The 19,355-nt window shown below is 41.5% G+C and overlaps 1 protein-coding gene across 3 annotated transcripts; it reads right to left on the bottom strand.

Annotated features, from left to right (window-relative positions):
- Positions 1-168: 168 nt before the first annotated feature.
- On the bottom strand, positions 169-10,995 carry LOC118401479 (arrestin domain-containing protein 2-like). Of its 3 annotated transcripts, none has more exons than XM_035799019.2 (8): positions 10,859-10,995; positions 9,456-9,716; positions 3,196-3,265; positions 2,767-3,017; positions 2,394-2,650; positions 2,051-2,213; positions 1,780-1,934; positions 169-1,495 (listed from the first exon to the last, which is right to left on the bottom strand). In XM_035799019.2, the coding sequence occupies exons 1-8, from the start codon at positions 10,911-10,913 to the stop codon at positions 1,442-1,444; spliced, it is 1,266 nt and encodes a 421-aa protein (XP_035654912.2). In that variant the 5' UTR covers positions 10,914-10,995; the 3' UTR covers positions 169-1,441. The 3 variants fall into 3 exon arrangements, with proteins under 3 accessions (XP_035654912.2, XP_035654910.1, XP_035654909.1); XM_035799017.2 differs by lacking the exon at positions 10,859-10,995 and adding an exon at positions 9,908-10,072; XM_035799016.2 differs by lacking the exons at positions 9,456-9,716; positions 10,859-10,995 and adding an exon at positions 4,578-5,120.
- Between the last annotated feature and the right edge of the window lie 8,360 nt (positions 10,996-19,355).

Here is a 19,355-nt window from a genome sequence, read left to right as displayed (position 1 = left end):
GGGACACACTGGTTGAATCAACGTTGGTTCCACAACATTTTATTGAAATTGTCTATTCCATGTTGGTTTAACATCTGTGCCCAGTGGGAAGGTTCTCTTTCCTATTTGTCCTTCAAGATAGATGACCGCATGTCACAGATCACAATTCCTTGACCGAAAACACAAATATCTGTGTCGGTGTTTTTATTAGAAAAAGGGAATTACAAAAACTTTGGCAAGTTCTGTGAATCAACAGCGGCGTTTGTATAAAATACATTCAATTTCAGGTGTGTGCTGCACTGCGCATGACACGTAAGCTGCATTGCTGACCTGAAGTCAGTTCTTTAGTACACTTCAAAGTGACATCTCCAACTTAAGGCTTAATGTAACGCTGAACAAACTTTCTGCAGACGTTTACAGACGGTTGGAAAACAAGGCATCTGGATTGAATCAAACACATAAAACCACATGGCTCTGATATTTCCTCCTTAGCCGTTTCTAAAGCTAATCATTTGAGCTTGCAGCAGCTACAAACACTTTTCTTCCTCGTGTCACTGTTTCTAAATCAGTGCTAGACTATTTGAGAAAACGTTATGCCCAGGTTTGTGCTATAGCACAAGCTTTTACACAACACTAACTTTTCTCTTGAATTCTTCCACATGCAAAAAACTAAACCGTTTAGTTTTCATCCATTACTGTCAAATTAAGATTCAGAATACATTGAACATCCCCATACAGAGGACGTCTCTCATGGAATCATTTCAGTACATTCAGATACTACAGGATTCAAGTTCCCTTTTGCATAGTATTACCCGGCTAAACGCCAAAACCTGCCGACTCAACTCCTCCTCACCAAACAGTCTCAGATAAGTGCTTACTTGAATAACAGTAGAATTATTCATCATGATTGAGTCATACTACATGTTACCAGGCAAGGAGGAGTTGGGTATTAAAAGATGAGTTACAGGTGCCTCTTAACACCAGCTGATCATTTGCAGATGTTAACTGAAGATATACCATTGCATTCTTTGAGGCCTAGTTATCATCTGCAACTCCAACTCTCCCTCACAAAAATCAAGTGATCCTCCCCCAATATTTCCCCAAACACAAAACATTTATTGTGTGGGGGTTCATTGATTGGCAGGAGGGGTGACTCGATTTCGTCATCCTGAGTCAGAATCACTTGGGAGGACAGGAACCATGGGAAAAGTTATTTCCTTTTCTTGTTGAACTTAACATGTCCCCCTTTCTTTTTTTAAAAAGGACTTCATCCACAAGCAGGTCCTGTCGCCTCCATCTTCTTTTCCAGCCTCTCAGTGGTACTCTAAGTCCCTTCCAACAACAGAAGCCACATCTTTGGACTGAGTCACCAGTTTCGGAGAGTAATCCAGGGGAAGACAAATCTCTTCGCTTCGTTTAATTAAATAGGGTCATCGTGTGACGCTCAAGTGGCGCTTATGGTTCAACACGTCATGCAGCGACGTCTCATGTTGAGGGGCTGAGGATTTGGGTCGATCTGCAGGAGCAAAACACAAAGGTTTAAGATTCAATAAGTAGCCTAGCGGTTAAGAGCGTTGGGCCAGTAACCGAAAGGTCGCTGATTCAAATCCCCAAGCTGACGAGGGGGAATTTTTAAAAATGTATCTGTCGATATGTCCTTGAGCAAGGCTAACTGCTTCTGTAAATCACTCTGGATAAGAGCGCTTGATAAATGACTAGAATGTCAATTGAGTGATAGAAGTGTAATCAAAGAAGTGCATCCCTATTGTCACAAGAGTATTCCAAGGGGTGCTAGCTCACCTCGCAGTACACCGGAGGAGGTCGGAAGCGGAACTCCTGGACAAAGGCCCTGAGAGGGTGCTCCATAATCCCACTGAGGTCCTCCTCAGGATGGGGGGCCGTAATGTTCCGCTCAGCCTCCTCATCCGTCACCACAGAGCTGTAGTCAGGAGGAGCTGTGTGGGTAGGGAAAGAGGGTACAGATGAGTAAACCATTTTTCCTAAGGTAGGAGATTTTCAGGGGGACCTGGCATTGACACCGCTAAGTCTTGTATTACAATGAGACACTTACGCTCAGGCTGCTCGGGGATGGCCATGCGGAGCCATTCCAGATTAACACTGTACTGGCTGCTGACGCTGGAGGTGCGGCTACCAAAGGGATGGAGGGGGATGGTGCCCATGACCAGGGGCAGCTCTAGGCACAGCTTGGAGGTCCCAGGAACATCCACACACACCTAGGTGGTGGAGAGGGGAGAAAGCTTTTAGAACTACAGTAACCGACACGTCAGTAGGGGTAAAACTACCGACTGATCTCTAATTAGCTTTTCATTATCAATCGGAGGCATATCCTCAACAAGGAAAATCGAATGAATGTGAATGATGTACTTTTAATTCCGTCTATGGCTTGAACTCACCCTGAGCATGTATTCCACTTTGATGATGCGGCACTGCAGGATGGAGGGCCCGACAGGAGGGATCTTGATGGCGCGACCATGCCAGGTCTCCCTGCGCTGGGCGCCCACCACATCACCACTAAGCGTGGCCACCACCGCTTGCTTCTGCTTCATGGTGCCCCGGGCGATGAAAGTCTGCGTCTGTGTGATGTAGGCCTTAGGCACCACAGAGCGTGAGGTGGCATTGTCAAACTCAGCAAATACAGGAATCACCTCACCTGGAAGATGAAGAATAGAGGCTTTGAGGTGAGATTTGGTTCAGTTAAAATTAGTTATTTGCCTTAATGTTCAGTTTTCAGGGCCACTAGGATTAAAAGGTATGATTGGTTCTTACCTGGTGTGTAACCTTTACGATCGATCTTAGCGGTTATTGACACCTGTCCAAAATTGCGGTACCACACCCGTGCCATCTTGTCTTTAGTGCCAGCTTGGGGAGCCAATAAAGCTGGTGTGTTAATGTCAATGGGCTCGATGACTGTGAACTCCTTCTTGATCTTCCTCACTGTAGCCCAGGGCCTATGCAGCTTTACTTTCACCCAGTAGCGGATGCTGCCATGCTTGCCTTCGAAGGATGTCACCAGTGTCCTGTTGAAGCAACAAAAAAAAGAAGAGTTTAAATAAACACAGATTGATTAGATATCAGTTGTTCTTTAATAAGATGCAAGGATTTCATAGGTCCAAATAAAAGGCAAATTAACATTTGCCTTCAGTGCATTACTGTATAATAATTCCAAAACCATTAATTCCAGAAAGGGATACTTACTCTTCAGGCAACTGGAAACTAAATGGGAATTCATGTCTTCCAGCAGAGAGGAGGGTGTGCTCGCCATTATCTGAAGAAAAAAATAAAATAAGCATTCATTATTTTAAACCACTTCTGATCCACATTGATTACTGAATGAGGGCCTTTTGCTTTCCAAAGCAATGTACTAACTAAAATACATACAGGAGAAATCACTGAGTTTCTTTATTACAATGAACTGCAAATGCAGTTTTCCCTTTTCTCCTTAAACACAAAAGCACCATCACATGCCCTCTATACTGCTGGGTACTCTTGAATGGGGATTTGCAGTCCCTTGTTTTTCTATATATTATAAAATGTAGGCTGCATTCAGACAGAGTAAATTCTTAGAGTGAATCCAAACTCAATCTAATATGCATAATACTTTCAAATCCTTTGACAGGGTCAAGTGCATTCAGTGGGGTTAACTACTTTTACTTAAGCAGCTGTTTTTTTTTATTATTTTTTTTACTTCACTACATTCCTAAAAAATATGTACTTTTTACTCCATACATTTTTCCTGACACCCAAAAGTACTAGTTACATTTTGAATGCTTAGCAGGCCAGGAAAAGGGTCCAATTCACACACTTATTAAGAGAACATCCCTGGTCATCCCTACTGCCTCTGATCTGGCAGATTCACTAAATAAGAATGCTTTGACAGTAAATGATGTCCGAGTGTTTAGTGACCATGGCTATCCGTAAATACTTTTAAAAAATTAAATAAAAAAATAAAATAAAAATATATATATATATATATATATATATATATTTTTTTTTAGTATTTACGGATAGCCATGGTCACTAAACACATATTTTACTGTCAAAGCATTTGTATATATATATATAAAATTGTGCAGTCTGGTTTGCTTAATATAAGGATCTTTTAAATTATTCATACTTTTACTTTTGATACTTAAAAATATTTAAAAACCAAATACTTCAAGACTGTTACTCAAGTAGTATTTTACTGGGTGACTGTTACTGGAGTCATTTTCTATTAAAAGGCACCTCTACTCAAGTATGACCATTTTGTGCGTTTTCCACCACTGAGTGCTTACTTTGAATGAAAACAATTATTTTTCCATGCTGCAAATTTAAACGTTAAAAATGTGTATATTTCACTTTTAACCAGGTAGGCCATTTGAGAATTTACCATTGAGAACACCCGAATATGAAAATTATTACAGAATAACTAAGAAATAACAAAATACCTTCCCATGAGAGAAACCCTACACAAAACCCAGTTATGTACAATGAAAATACTTTTCTCGAGTCAAATTTGCCCAAGTGGTTTTGCCCAATGAGTTGCATATTATGGAACACTTCATTGCTTTCATTCACCGATAGAGTGAATGACTAACCTGCTTGCAGAAGAACTTCTCTCCTGTTGAGATACTCCACTTCGTCGCTGTAGTTTTGAGTATAGGCAGTACTGGACCCAGCCGAACGAGATTCGGTCCAATGCACTTTCGCAAAACCTTCTGCGTGCAACTTCAACGACTGCACTTTACTTTCACCTGAAAGGTTCAAAACAACTTTTCCAGACACCACGTCCCCACTGCTGAAAACTGGAGGGGAATCGATTTCTGGAGAGTCGAAGACGATGTACAACCTTTTCAATTTGTCGAAAATCATCGTGAGGGTTGTTGGTTCCAAACAGTATACTTATGTTAAAATGTTATTGTTCAAGTTGTCAAATAACGTTTCGGTACTATCTTAATATTATTGTCGCTACACTTGCAAAACAAAACTGATTAAGTAGTCGCGGCCACAGCTCCCTTTTGCACGATGTGGGCTGTCCTAATATATTATGTAAGGCCGCATAGAGGGTAACGGGCTAATAAACATCTTTCCTGGGTGTGGAGCGCTCGAGAAAACGGGGAAAACCGTGCCTGGTGATTGATGGTTACAGGTTCTTAGACGAAAACAGGCTTACTGAGCATGCCCGAAGGCTGCAAAGATCCTCCCATTTGACAAAATAGTTTCACATTGCATAATAGTAAAAAGGGTATTTCAGCTTTTGCTCATGCCCATTTGTTGGTATTCTGTACATGTGGTCTATGCATTAATTTCTAGAACGCGAACAGGCGCAACTTGCCAATTATATATTTTTAAAGTCTGTAAATTCCTATAATGAATTATATTTTCATTGTTATTATTCATTAATGCACTGCATTGTTAGGGTGCAGCAAAATGCACACAAGCATTTTGCTACACCTTTTATACCGGCTGTAAACTTGGTATGTGGCGAAAACATTTGATTTGGTCATAACATTGATTTTTTTTTGCCATTTCATATAGGATACCACTTCAAGAAACAGTAAGAATAAGGGGAAAGTGCATGAAGATGAAAAGTACATTTAAACTAATATTTTATACACATACACAGAACATATATTGAAGAACAATTAGTTACATGACCTCTAGATTGCAAAATCGGGTAACATCTTGTCCCCCAAAAAAAAGAAGAGTTGTTTACCTTTGTTTCCTGAAAGCATGCAGGGTTATATACTGCCACCTTGTGGTGTGAACATGACACATGAAACAGCAGGGTTTCCCAAACTCGGTACTGGGGTCCCCCTGGGTGCACGTTTTGGTTCTTGCCCTAGGGCTACACAGCTGATTCAAATCATCAAAACTTGATGGTGAGATGGTTATTAGAATCAGATGTGTAATGCTAGGGCAAAAAAAAAAAAAAAACGTGCACCCAGGAACTGTACAGTACAACTTTATGATACCCTCTGCCTCCTGGTGGCTATATCAGGTTTTTTTTTTTAAAGGTTTTTTTTTAAAGTGTCAGTCACGTAGGCCTCACCGTCTCTAATCAACTTTAGTCAGCTCTGACCATAGACTTCCTATAGTGGCTGGGCAGATGAGATAAAAACACATACACAAGCATGATTTTGGATTTATACAGCCACATAGTATCAAATAATCAATGGGATGCAGACAAACTAACAAGTTAATGCAGTGTAAATATTTGTTTTAAATTGTACAGAAGGCCATAGCTATATGTTCAACAGTCTGGCTTAAATTTCTAAATATATGAAGGTGCACAAACAGCAGGACTTAATGTTTAGCAAATTAAGCCAGAGTTTATTCAAGCTAAAAAAAATAAAAAAAAGTGTATTGCTATGAACACAGTATCCTTATCAATCAGACAACCAAAGACAGTTGTAGGATCAGTACCACTATGAAGTTTCTCAAAACCAGATCAACCAAACTAAAGCATTGATCAAAGCTTCATGTCTTGACGGGAGCAAAACTATTTTGCAAATCCACCTGACCACGGGAAAAAGGGGTAAGTTTATATGATATATGAAATACAGTATGTCCACAGAATGTTTGCCCTGGAAAGTCTTAGAACACTGAAGTCCAACTACAGTGTATTTGGAAAGAATTCAGACCCCTTGACCTTTTCCACTTCGTTACATTACAGCATTGTTCTTAAATTGATTAAAATGCCCCCCCACACACACACAATACCCCATAATAACAAATAAAATAAAAAACAGATTTGGAAATTTTAGCAAATTTATTTTTAAAAATTACCTGAAATATCAGATTGACATAAGTATTCAGACCCTTTACTCAGTACTTTGTTGAAGCAGCGATTACAGCCTCGAGTCTTCACCTGTATTTGAGGAGTTTCTCCCATTCTTCTCTGCAGATCCTCTCAAGCTCTGTCAGGTTGGATGGGGAGCGTCGCTGCACAGCTATTTTCAGGTCTCTCCAGAGATGTTCGAGCTGGTACAAATTCAGGCTCTGGCTGGGCCACTCAAGGACATTCAGAAACTCATCCCGAAGCCACTCCTGTGTTGTCTTGTTTGTATGCTTAGGGTCTTTGCCCTGTTGGTGAACCACCTTCCCAGTCTGAGGTCCTGAGCGCTATGGTGCAGGTTTTCATCAAGGATCTCTGTACTTTGCTTTGTTCATCTTTCCCTTGATCCTGACTAGTCTCCCAGTCCATGGCGCTGAAAAACATCCCCACAGCATGATGATGCCACCACCATGCGTTTGAGAGTCCTTTAGGTGCCTTTTGGCAAACTGCAAGCAGGCAGTCATGTGCCATTAAGAATGATGGAGGCAACTGTGTTCATGGGGACCTTCAATGCTGCAGATATTTTTTGTTACCCTTTTCCAGATCTGTGCCTTGACACAATCCTTTGTTGGAACTCTACAGACTATTCCTTCAAATCTAATGTTATTTGTCACATGCCCTGAATACTTTACCGTAAAATGCTTACTTACAAGCCCTTAACCAACAATGCAATTAAGAAAATATTTACTAAATAAACAACATTTTTAAAAAAATGAAACAATAAAATAACAATGAGGCTATACAGGGGGTACTGGTACCAAGTCAATGTGCGGGGGGTACAGGTTAGTAGAGGTAATTTTTACATGTAGGTAGGGGTAAAGTGACTATACATAGATAATAAACAGCAAGTAGTGGCAGTGTAAAATCAAAGGGGGGTCAATGCAAATAGTCTGGGTGGCCATTAATTGTTCAGTGGTCTTATGGCTTGGAGGGGTAAAAGCTGTTAAGGAGCCTTTTGGTCCCAGAGTTGGCGCTCCGGTACCACTTGTCGTGCGGTACCCGAGAGAACAGTCTATGACTTGGGTGACTGGAGTCTGACAATTTTTGGGGCCTTTCTCTGACACTGCCTAGTATATAGGTCCTGGACCTCATGGCATGGTTTTTGTTCTAAGATGCACTGTCAACTGTGAGACCTTATGTGTGTGCCTTTCCAAATCATATCCAATCAATTGAATTTACCACAGTTGTAGAAACATCAAGGATGATCAATGAAAACAGGCTGCACCGGAGCTCAATTTCGAGTCTCATAGCAAAGGGTCTGAATACCTATATAAATAAGGTATCTGTTTTTTTTTTATACATTTAAAAACATTTCTAAAAACCTGTTTTCACTTTGTCATTGAGGTATTGTGTGTAGATTTATAAGGATTTTTTATTTAATCCATTTTAGCATAAGGCTGACAAAATGTGGAAAAGGGGAAGGGGTCTGAATAGAAATGCACTGTATTAGTCAGGTAAAGGATTTTTAGGGGGTGTATTTCAACAGATTTCTATAGAGGCTGTTTACCTAGCTGGGACTCCAGATACAATCAGTTAATTGTTTTTCAATTCATGGAGATCTTCTTGATTTGAAATAACAAACAAAGCCTAATCAAAGTCAGTAATAATTTAACTTACCTACACATTAAATCTTGAGTACTTTTGGAGGTTCTCTGGAATAACAAAAACCTTGCTTGACAAGTTTGCATGTAAAGAAATGAGGACTTAATGTGCAGTATAGTGAAGATGAAGGGTTGGGGGGTGTCCTGTCCCTCAAGCTCCCACATGTTGTTTTCCCTGTTGCCTGACAGACAGAGGCACTATTTTTTTAAAACCCCCAGCCCTTTCAGACAAGCAACTGCCTCTGCCTCTTATTGGGCGTCTCCACTCGCACTTCCTTTTACAGAAGTGTATTCTTTCCAAAAGCACTATTCGCAGTTGTCTATCAGTCATAATGAAAGAACACATAAAACCCCTAAATCATGACTTAAATGTAAAGACTGTAAATTGCCATGACTTCCCAGTAACAGGACTGCTCTATTTATTTACCCCGCAGTCTGATGTCCTACACTCAGAAAAAAGGGGGGGGGGGAAGTGCTATATAGAACCGACAAGGGTTTTTCAGCTGTCCCCATAGGATAACCCTTTGAAGTACCCTTTTTGGTTCCAGGTAGAACCCTTTCCACAGAGGGTTCTACCTGAAACCAAAAAGGGTTCCACTATGGAGACAGCCGAAGAACCCTTTTGGAACCCTTTTTTCTAAGAGTAAATCCAATTCCGATAAGCATGTTGGTGCTACGTGAGCTTCATTCACACACAACCAAATTTAAAATATTAAGTTCATGCTGTAAAATATTCTCCAGAGTTTCGTCCCTCTAAGAATGTCATTTTCTAATAAGTGTGCATTTTTTTTCTTGAGGGCCATAAGTAGGGCATGTGTCTTTACTGTGTCCTACAGTAGGCTTGGTGAAATCCAAGATGCACTAGGCTACTTTTAGAGATAGCTTTTTAAAACACGCAAACAGTTAGTCCCATTCATTGGCTCAAAATTAAAAGGAAATCAATATATGCTACACCTTAGAATAGTTTAACATTGTTGAGAAATAACAAAACAGTTTAACAATGACCAGAGTGCTTTTCCCATGAGAAGACTACTTACCTCGGATGAGATGTTGCCTCTTCCTGAAGTAACTGATCTTGGATGTGTAGTCGTTGTAAACGGCATTCATGCCTCCACTGCGATTCTCAAGCCAGTGGGCAGTGGCAACCCCTCTTCCAAGGACCTTCATGGAGTCCACTTTCGTATCCCTGTTGAGCTCCAAAACGACCTTTCCGGACAGTATCTCGCTGCTGGCATACACAGCATCGCCCGGTCCGTCGAACTCCAGCTTAAAACTTTTGATACTATTGAAAGTCATTCCTTGGAGGGGAAAATAAATATTTTTTACCACAAGAAAATGTAGCCTGAGACATAAATAACTGAAGGAGCCGAGAATCGTCAATCACACGATTCTAAAACTCAATACACTAAAATTAAATTACACTTTATTTAAAAACAATCTTTCACACCAGCTGATCAAAAGTCTGTTAAAGAACGCAAACCAAACCTACCTTAAAAAAAAATGGGAGATGGTGAATTCGAGGTGTCAGGCTGTCTACGCTGACTGTTATATTTATATTGTACAATGTTTCTACCACATAATTTCGACGCACAGATAGGGCAGGTTCCGTTTACACGCCAATTAGAATAAAGCACATTTGAGTCACGTCGCCCACTCTTGGAGACGAGCGTGGACAGAAAGCGACAACTGCAGAGATATTAGAGAAAGGATGAGATAGGAATCCCATTGGCAATGAATGGAAGAACGAAAAATTCCTCATCAGCAGACAGTCAACCAATCGCGTTCACGTTGTCATGTTGCGTCACGCAGTTGATAAGTTAATCGTCACGCAACCCTTTCTCAATGTCAGGGTATGAGTTGAGAAACCTGCCTATTTTCGTCAAAAGTACGTAATATCACGATTCCAATGTTATACGATATTAGAGAACAAGTTAATTATCTCACATCTCGGATGTGCAATGGTGTACTTCTTGTTTACGAAATTCATGCTAATGTTGTTGTTTTTGAGCTCGGGCCCAATTGACTTCCATTCAATCCATGAAGGAGAGCTCTTGTCCCACAAATGCACCGTGAGCCCCATTGACAAAGCACGAAAGCACGGGCAACGTACACAATGAGAGGTACAACAATTCAAATGGCGTTTCCTATCTCCTCAAAAGTATCTGACTACTTTTTTCAGTACGTGCTTGAAATGTAATTGGTTTACGAGATGATTCGCTCATAGATTGCTGTCCAATCCTTCCCTCCCTCATACATGAGTGCACAAATGTATGGTCTCATGTCTACATACATATGCAATACGCATCAACCGTATAAGAAAATAGATAATGCATTGGATGCATAAGATATCAATGCATGTAATAGGTTTAGGTATTAATTTATGAAAATATAGATTAAAATGGAATAATATTCTCCCATATTTCACATCGGCCACACTCACCCCCTTTTGACCTCTTCCTTTTTCCGCAGCAACCAGTGATCCTTGTCAACAGCATCAATCAAACAGTATAGCTTCCGTCTCTCTCCTCGCCCCAATCTGGGCTCGAACCAAGAACCCTCTGCACACATCAACCACAGTCACTCACAAAGCAGAGCAAGGGGAACAACTACTTCGTGGTCTCAGAGCACTGAAACACTATTAGCGCGCACCAGCGTTAACTAGCTAGCCATTTCACATCGGCCACATATTACTTGTAGATTTTTCTGACTAGTGCAAAAAAGTTGCTATATAAATGTCCACCTTAAAAAATACATTTAAATTGATAACATCTGATATGTGTTGATGAATTAATGAACTTGGCTATGTTTCCCTTCATGATAACTGGGTCATTGTCCTTTCAGGTGTGTGAAATCAGGTTTGACATATTTAAGTCTAACCATCCACTCACGGTTTTGCTCAACAAAGCAGCTCCCAAACATGGCAATCAGCAGCTTGGGTTCAAGGTTATGTTGCTGTTTCCGAATTCTCCTATTTGTTTTTACACATATCATACTTAGTCAGGTGTAAAAATAAAAAAAGAGAGCAAATCCAAGAACTAAACCTGTCATTGCCCAAACAGACACTAACCTTAGCAACACACTTATTGAATACCACATCATGTCTCATAATACCCATAAAACCTAGCGGTAAAACTCGGAAATGGTTCCAATCCTTTTTTCCACCATACATTTTTCTGTAGGGGATTTTAGAACTACAGTGGGGCAAACAAGTATTTAGTCAGCCACCAATTGTGCAAGTTCTCCCACTTAAAACGATGAGAGGCCTGTAATTTTTATCATAGGTACACTTCAACTATGACAGACAAAATGAGAAGAAAAAATCCAGAAAATCACATTGTAGGATTTTTAATGAATTCATTTGCAAATTATGGGGGGAAATAAGTATTTGGTCACCTACAAATAAGCAAGATGTCTGGCTCTCACAGACCTGTAACTTCTTCTTTAAGAGGCTCCTCTGTCCTCCATTCGTTACCTGTATTCACCTGTTGATCCTACCCCCTACTTTTTCGAACATTCTGTTAAAAATCGCGCAACATTTCAGCGCCCTGCTACTCATGCCAGGAATATAGTATATGCATATGATTAGTATGTGTGGATAGAAAACACTCAGACGTTTCTAAAACTGGTTAAATCACGGCTGTGACTATAACAGAACGTGCGTTTCATCGAAAAGCGCAGGAAAATCTGATCACTGAAAACTGGAAAATATATCAATGCGCCAATTGAATGTATTGTTGAATAGAAACCACATTACCTGGAGCCGAGGTTGCAATACCTACAGCTTTCACACAATGTCAACAGTCTTGTCATTTGCCTAGGATTTGTTTCTTGGTCATATTTTGGTTGAGATTTACCCGGACATTATTTCAAGACGTAGAGCTATAGAATATACATCGTCCTGTGATCAATTTGATCGATTATTAACGTTTACTAATACCTAAAGTTGCATTACAAAAGTATTTCGAAGTGTTTTGTGAAAGTTTATCGTCAACTTTTTTCATTTAAAAAAATGACTTTGCGTTATAAAACGCTGTTTTTTTCCTTGATCACACAGTCTTCATAGATCGATATCTAGGCTATATATGGACCGATTTCATCGAAAAAAAGACCCAATAGTGATGTTTATGGGACATCTAGGAGTGCCAACAAAGAAGATCGTCAAAGGTAATGAATGTTTTATATTTTATTTCTGCATTTTGTGTAGCGCCGACTATGCTAATTATTTTGTTTACGTCCCCTGCGGGTCTTTAGGGGTGTTGCATGCTATCAGATAATAGCTTTTCATGCTTTCGCCGAAAAGCATTTTAAAAATCTGACTTGTTGGCTGGATTCACAACGAGTGTAGCTTTAATTCAGTACCCTGCATGTGTGTTTTAATGAACATTTGAGTTTTAACGAGTGCTATTAGCATTTAGCGTAGTGCATTTGCATTTCCAGATGTCTAGATGGGACGCCTGCGTGTCGGGTGGAGGTAAGAGGTTTTAATGGCACCTGATTGAACTTGTTATCAGTATAAAAGACACCTGTCCACAACCTCAAACAGTCACACTCCAAACTCCACTATGGCCAAGACCAAAGAGCTGTCAAAGGACACCAGAAACAAAATTGTAGACCTGCACCAGGCTGGAAAGACTGAATCTGCAATAGGTAAGCAGCTTGGTTTGAAGAAATCTACTGTGGGAGCAATTATTAGGAAATGGAAGACATACAAGACCACTGATAATCTCCCTCGATCTGGGTGCTCCACTCAAGATCTCACCCGTGGGGTAAAAATGATCACAAGAACGGTAAGCAAAAATCCCATAACCACACGGGGGGACCTAGTGAATGACCTGCAGAGAGCTGGGACCAAAGTAACAAAGCCTACCATCAGTAACACACTACGCCGTCAGGGACTCAAATCCTGCAGTGCCAGACATGTCCCTCTGCTTAAGCCAGTACATGTCCAGGCCCGTCTGAAGTTTGCTAGAGAGCATTTGGATGATCCAGAAGAAGATTGGGAGAATGTCAGATGAAACCAAAATATAACTTTTTGGTAAAAACTCAACTCGTCGTGTTAGGAGGACAAAGAATGCTAAGTTGCATCCAAAGAACACCATACCTACTGTGAAGCATGGGGGTGGAAACATCTTCCTTTGGGCTGTTTTTCTGCAAAGGGACCAGGACGACTGATCTGTGTAAAGGAAAGAATGAATGGGGTCATTTATCGTGAGATTTTGAGTGAAAACCTCCTTCCATTAGCAATGGCATTGAAGATGAAACATGGCTGGGTCTTTCAGCATGACAATGATCCGAAACACACCGCCCGGGTAACGAAGGAGTGGCTTCGTAAGAAGCATTTCAAGGTCCTAGCCAGTCTCCAGATCTCAACCTAATAGAAAATCTTTGGAGGGAGTTGAAAGTCTGCAACAGCCCCAAAACATCACTGCTCTAGAGGAGATCTGCATGGAGGAATGGGCCAAAATACCAGCAACAGTGTGTGAAAACTTTGTGAAGACTTACAGAAAACGTTTGACCTCTGTCATTGCCAACAAAGGGTATATAACAAAGTACTGAGAAACTTTTATTATTGACCAAATACTTATTTTCCACCATAATTTGCAAATTAATTAATAAAAAATCCTACAATGTGATATTCTGGATTTTTTTTCTCATTTTGTCTGTCATAGTTGAAGTGTACCTATGATGAAAATTAGAGGCCTCTCTCATCTTTTTAAGTGGGAGAACTTGCACAATTGGTGGCTGACTAAATACTTTTTTGCCTCACTGTACATATAAGGTCTGTGTTTCATGTAGGCTTACCCTGGCGTGATGTTTTGATAACCGTGCAAATGTCTCTCAGACAAGGTAACTTTTATCAATATATTCACCTGTAATTACCCCCCAAAAATGAAATGCTAATTAGATGCTAATGTGGCTATCATAGGAGACTACACATCCTGTCGCAAGCTTCGACATAATCACTCAAGGCCCAGGGTGGAAAAAAACTCAATTTCTCCATGTGAACTCTAATCGACGAGTAGCAAGTAGATATTATAGCCTTACGTTTCTAGTTTGATATTGAAATTGTGTATTTCTCGTGTGTATTTTTGTTTAGCATTTTTCCCTATGGGCGGTGACATGGGAGAGAAAGTGCCTAATGTTAGTGGTCAGCGCAAACTAGCTAACATTAAATATCCCTGCCCTGGTGGACTAGCTAGCATGTCACCACTCTTGGGGTCTGAGGAAAAGTCTGACTACACGAACAATGAGCTAACGTGACTATTTAGCTAAACGTTGGCCCTGGTGGGCCAATATTAACTAGCATGTCACCACGTTGAAAAGTGTGACTACACAAAAGGTGAGCTAATGTTAACTAGCTGGCTAGCTAGCTCACAAAGGACTTGTGGGCTCAATGTTTTCCCATGCAAAACCCTTTTAATACTCTTATGTTCATCCTTGAAAAAATGCTTTAAGGTCGTGAATAGACACCAAAGCTCTGCTAACTAGCTAGCTAAAGTGTAGTCAGTGGCCAGCTAAGACAGAAAGGTGATGGGAGAAATTCAACACTTTATTCAATTCATTTCAATACAGCACATGAATTCATAATGGATTGGGCTCAGGTCTCTGATCACACTGGTAAATAGTTGACAGTCAGCTAGAGATGGTGTAGTCTTGCTGGGGTCTTCTCTGTTGCTAAGTAGCATTTTAAAAAATGTAAATGGAAGAGAATCTATAAAATTCACCTTGTCTGAGAGGGAATTACAGTTATCAAAACATCACAACAAGGTAAGCATACACCAAACTAGGGCTGTTAAGGTAACCTTATTATACACTTATACACTGGTGGTCACCAGTTTTGATGGCAGTCAAATTCCATATGACCATTTAGTCAGGGTAATTAGGGTTCTCCAAGCTCTGATGCTGCTGATGGTCATTAGTAGCCTACCAAACTTGCTATCTGCCTGGTACTCAGCACTCTATTGTCCAAACCACTCTGACATCAATGAAAATGTATCAAATCTAATCAAACATGTTGCGCAACATTTCTATAGGCTATGCAATTGCGTGATAAAGTTGATGGCCTCTATTAAAGAGAGGAGGATCAGCTTTCTATAGGCTAGACCTACTATAATTATTTATCAACATTCTTAATATTAAGCACATTGCTTTGCTTTACAAAATGCGTATAGTCTACCTGGCTGGCATGAAAATTAACCATGGGAAAAGAGTTCTCCATTGGTTTATTTAAGGGCATAGAAATCTATTTTTTCCCCATGCCCCTGTTCCGATACAAGTGCATGATAATGGTCCATTCTAAATAAAAACTAATATCACGAACATCAAAACTAATATTATTTAGTATATGTAAAGACATTTAAATTAAGAATAGTCTGATTCATGACAATATTAGCCTTTCACTTGTAAATTATGTATTATCACGTGTGAATGATGCCCAGCTTGTGCATTAAGGCAAGAAATAGCGTATACTTTTTCAAATAATAGTCACACATCTCATGTAGCCTAGCCCATAGGCCTATGTGTTTTGATAAGGTTTGTATCCCAACTAAAATAGCCAAATAACTTCTTAAAATGTAGAACATTAATCCGCTATATAACTGGTGTAGAGCCTAACTGGCATACATAGGCTGCAAGTGAGTTTCAAGTTTGGGGAAGATAATTTTCACCGTAAAAAAATGCATCTTCAAAATAAAGCATTACATGAATAATCACATTTGCTGTCACTTTCAAGAACAGTTTTTTCCCGCTAATTGATTGCATTTTGGAACATTCACACTTACATACTACTGCTGTGTGCGCATTGCTGCGCTTATAAAGTGAAAGCATTGCCTAATAGTTTATCAAAAATGTAATCTTAACGATCAGCCTCATTGGTTTAAAAAAAGTTGTGAGGGGTTGTATTCATTTGGAATCTAATCGCATCCCACAACTGTCCCAGAGTATGTTTGGAATATTTATTTATTGCACAGAAGGACAAATTGACCAATAGAATAGGTCAAAAATATATATACTATGGGGATAGTTGTTTGACATAGGCTAGTACTTTTGCTATTCCCTACGCCTACTCATTTTTTGGGCTGACTAACTCATCTTGTTTGCTGACGAAAAGTAGGCTAAATGCAGTGGTGGAAAAAGTACCCAATTGCCATACTTGAGTAAAAGTAAAGATACTTTTTATTAAGGTGACTCAAGTAAAAGTGAAAGTCACTCAGTAAAATACTACTTGAGTAAGTCTAAAAGTATTTGGTTTAAATATACTTAAGTATCAAAAGTAAAAATATTAATAATTTCAAATTACCAAACTGCACAATTTTTTTAAATGTAAGGATAGCCAGGGTCACACTACAACATGCAGACAATTTACAAGCAAAGCTTTTATGTTTAGTGAGTCTGCCAGATCAGAGTCAGTAGGGATGACCAGGGATGTTCTCTTGATAAATGTGTGTATCATGACACAAGGCGAGGCCCAGATGCAGACACAGGAGGCAGATGGTTGGAGTTTAAGATGTTTAATAATCCAAAAGGAGTAGGCAAGAGAATGGTCGTGGACAGGCAAAAGGTCAAAACCAGTTCAGAGTCCAGGAGGTACAGAGTGGCAGACAGGCTTGAGGTTAAGGCAGGCAGGTACAGAGTCCAGAAACAGGCAAGGGTCAAAACCGGGAGGACTAGAAAAAGGAGAATAGCAAAGGCAGGCGAATGGGAAAAGCTGCTGGTTGACTTGGGAACATACAAGACGAACTGGCACAGAGAGACAGGAAACACAGGGATAAATATACTGGGGAAAACAAGCGACACCTGGACACCTGGACACCTGGAGGGGTGGAGACAATAACAAGTGGAGGGGTGGAGGGGTGGAGACAATAACAAGCCAACCCCTCCCCCTAGGGGCGCCACCTGGCGTCCTACCTGGCTGACCGGGGTGTCGGCGGTGGGGGGAAAAAAGGCTGAAGCACTAGCCTATGTCCAAGATGTCTTTAGCAGGGACCCAGTACCTCTCCTCCGGGCCATAACCCTCCCAATCAACCAGGTACTGGAAACCCCTGCCCCGTGGTCGAACCCTCAGGAGGCTTCTCACTGTATATGCTGTCTGGCCATCAAAGACCCGGGGGAGGAAGAGATGGGCCTGGAAACAGAAGACAAAAGGACTGTGAGACACAGGCTTAATCTTAGACACATGGAATGTAGGGTGAATACGGAGGGTACGGGGTAACACAAGACGGACAGCAGTGGAACTCAGTACTCTGGAGTTGGGAAATGAAACAGGGAGACAGCTTTCGGGACTCTATCGGAAGGGGCAAATCCCAAGTGGAAAGCCATACCCTCTGCACAATACGGTAGCTGGGAGCTGGGGTCCAGTGACGGTCCACCTGTCGACAATACCTGGAGTTGCTCTTGAGAATAGCCGCCCTGACTCTTCTCCAGGTACGTCGACAATGGAGGACAAACATCTGGGCCGAGGGTACGCCAGACTGAGTTAGGGACAAACATCCAGTTAGCCGGGCCCTCTTCAGGTCCAGGCTGGGAGCGTTGTGCCTTGCGAACCAGGGTCTCAATACCCCAATTCACAGTGGCTGCTAGGCATGAGGTAGGGAAAAGGTTCACGGTGACCGAGGGTGTGGCAAAGGAACTGTATAGGCGAGAGAGAGAGTCAGGCTTCACATTTTTGGACCCTGGGCGGTAGGAAATGGTGAAGTGGAATCTGGTAAGCAGAGCACCCTGGGCCTGCCTGGCTGTACAGAGATATTCCAGATTTTTATGGTCGGTCCAGACCAGGAATGGCTGTACTGCTCCTTCCAGCCAGTGCCTCCACTCTTCCAACGCTATCTTGACCGCCAGGAGTTCTCGGTTGCTTACGTCGTAGTTCCTCTCTCCAGAATTGAGACGATTTTGGTCCTGGGATGAAGCTTTTGGTCCTGGGCAGATCGCTGGGACAGGATGGCCCCCACTCCAACATCAGATGCATCCACCTCAACCACAAATTGATGCGACGTGTCCGAATGGATGAGGATGGGTGCTGTTGTGAACCAATGCTTCAGGTCCACAAAGGCTTTGACAGCAGGAGACCATTTGAATGGTACTTTGTAGAAAGTGAGTGCCGAGAGGGGGGCTGCCAGGGTGCTGTAACCCCAAATGAAATGGCGGTAGACGTCTGCAAATCCTAGGAAATGTTGCAACTGCACCCTGGACATAGGTTGAGGCCAATCCACCACTGCTTTCACCTTTCCAGGATCCATCTGGATATTACCCTCAGCAATGACATATCCCAGGAAAGCGATAGTAGAGCTGTGGCTTTCACGAACAGTTTGTTCTCCCGGAGGCGCTGAAGGACCTGCCTGATGTGAAGAACATGTTCTTGGGCAGACTGGGGGGGGAAATAGGATGTCATCAAGGTAGAGGAACACAAAACAGTTGAGCATGTCCTGAAAGACAGCGGGGGCGTTGGTGAGTCAAAATGGCATGACCTGATACTCATAATGTCTGCTGGCTGTGTTGAAGGCTGTCTTCCACTCATCCCCTTCGCGTACACGAACCAGGTGGTAGGCATTCCGAAGGTCCAACTTGGAAAAAATTGTGGCCCCCTGGAGAGGTTCAAAAGCCAAAGAGAGGAGTGGTAGTGGGTAACGATTTTTGTGCGGCTGATGGGTGTGCGGGTGATGGGAATTAGGGAAGTCCCAGTCTGTCTCACTAAAGTACTTGTACCCACCAGAGACAAAGGTTTCCTAACAGGGCAGGTAGCTATGTAATGTCCTGCCTCTCCACAGTACAGACAACAGTTGGAATTCAGCCTACGTGAGCATTCCCCAACTGACAACCTAGCTTTTCCTACTTGCATAGGCTCAGGAGAATCCAATTCACCAGTCGTAGATAATTCACGTGGGAGCTCGGGTGGCTTTGGATCCTCTCGGGAAAACTGCCTTCGGGAACGTCCGGATTCT

Source organism: Oncorhynchus keta, chromosome 22 (assembly GCF_023373465.1).
Source record: "Oncorhynchus keta strain PuntledgeMale-10-30-2019 chromosome 22, Oket_V2, whole genome shotgun sequence".
Classification (NCBI taxonomy): domain Eukaryota; kingdom Metazoa; phylum Chordata; class Actinopteri; order Salmoniformes; family Salmonidae; genus Oncorhynchus; species Oncorhynchus keta.
Note: the sequence above shows the minus strand (reverse complement) of the source record. Positions and strands in the feature narration are given on the sequence as shown.

Bases quoted from the DNA above. Each gene is read 5' to 3' on its own strand.
- LOC118401479 (XM_035799019.2), bottom strand. From the start codon at position 10,913: ATGCTGTTGACAAGGATCACTGGTTGCTGCGGAAAAAGGAAGAGGTCA. The intron at 9,717-10,858 runs GTGAGTGTGGCC...TTCCCCTCCAAG, and splicing joins AAGGAAGAGGTCAAAAGGGG to GAATGACTTTCAATAGTATC. The intron at 1,935-2,050 runs GTAAGTGTCTCA...CTACCCACACAG, and splicing joins CATCCCCGAGCAGCCTGAGC to CTCCTCCTGACTACAGCTCT.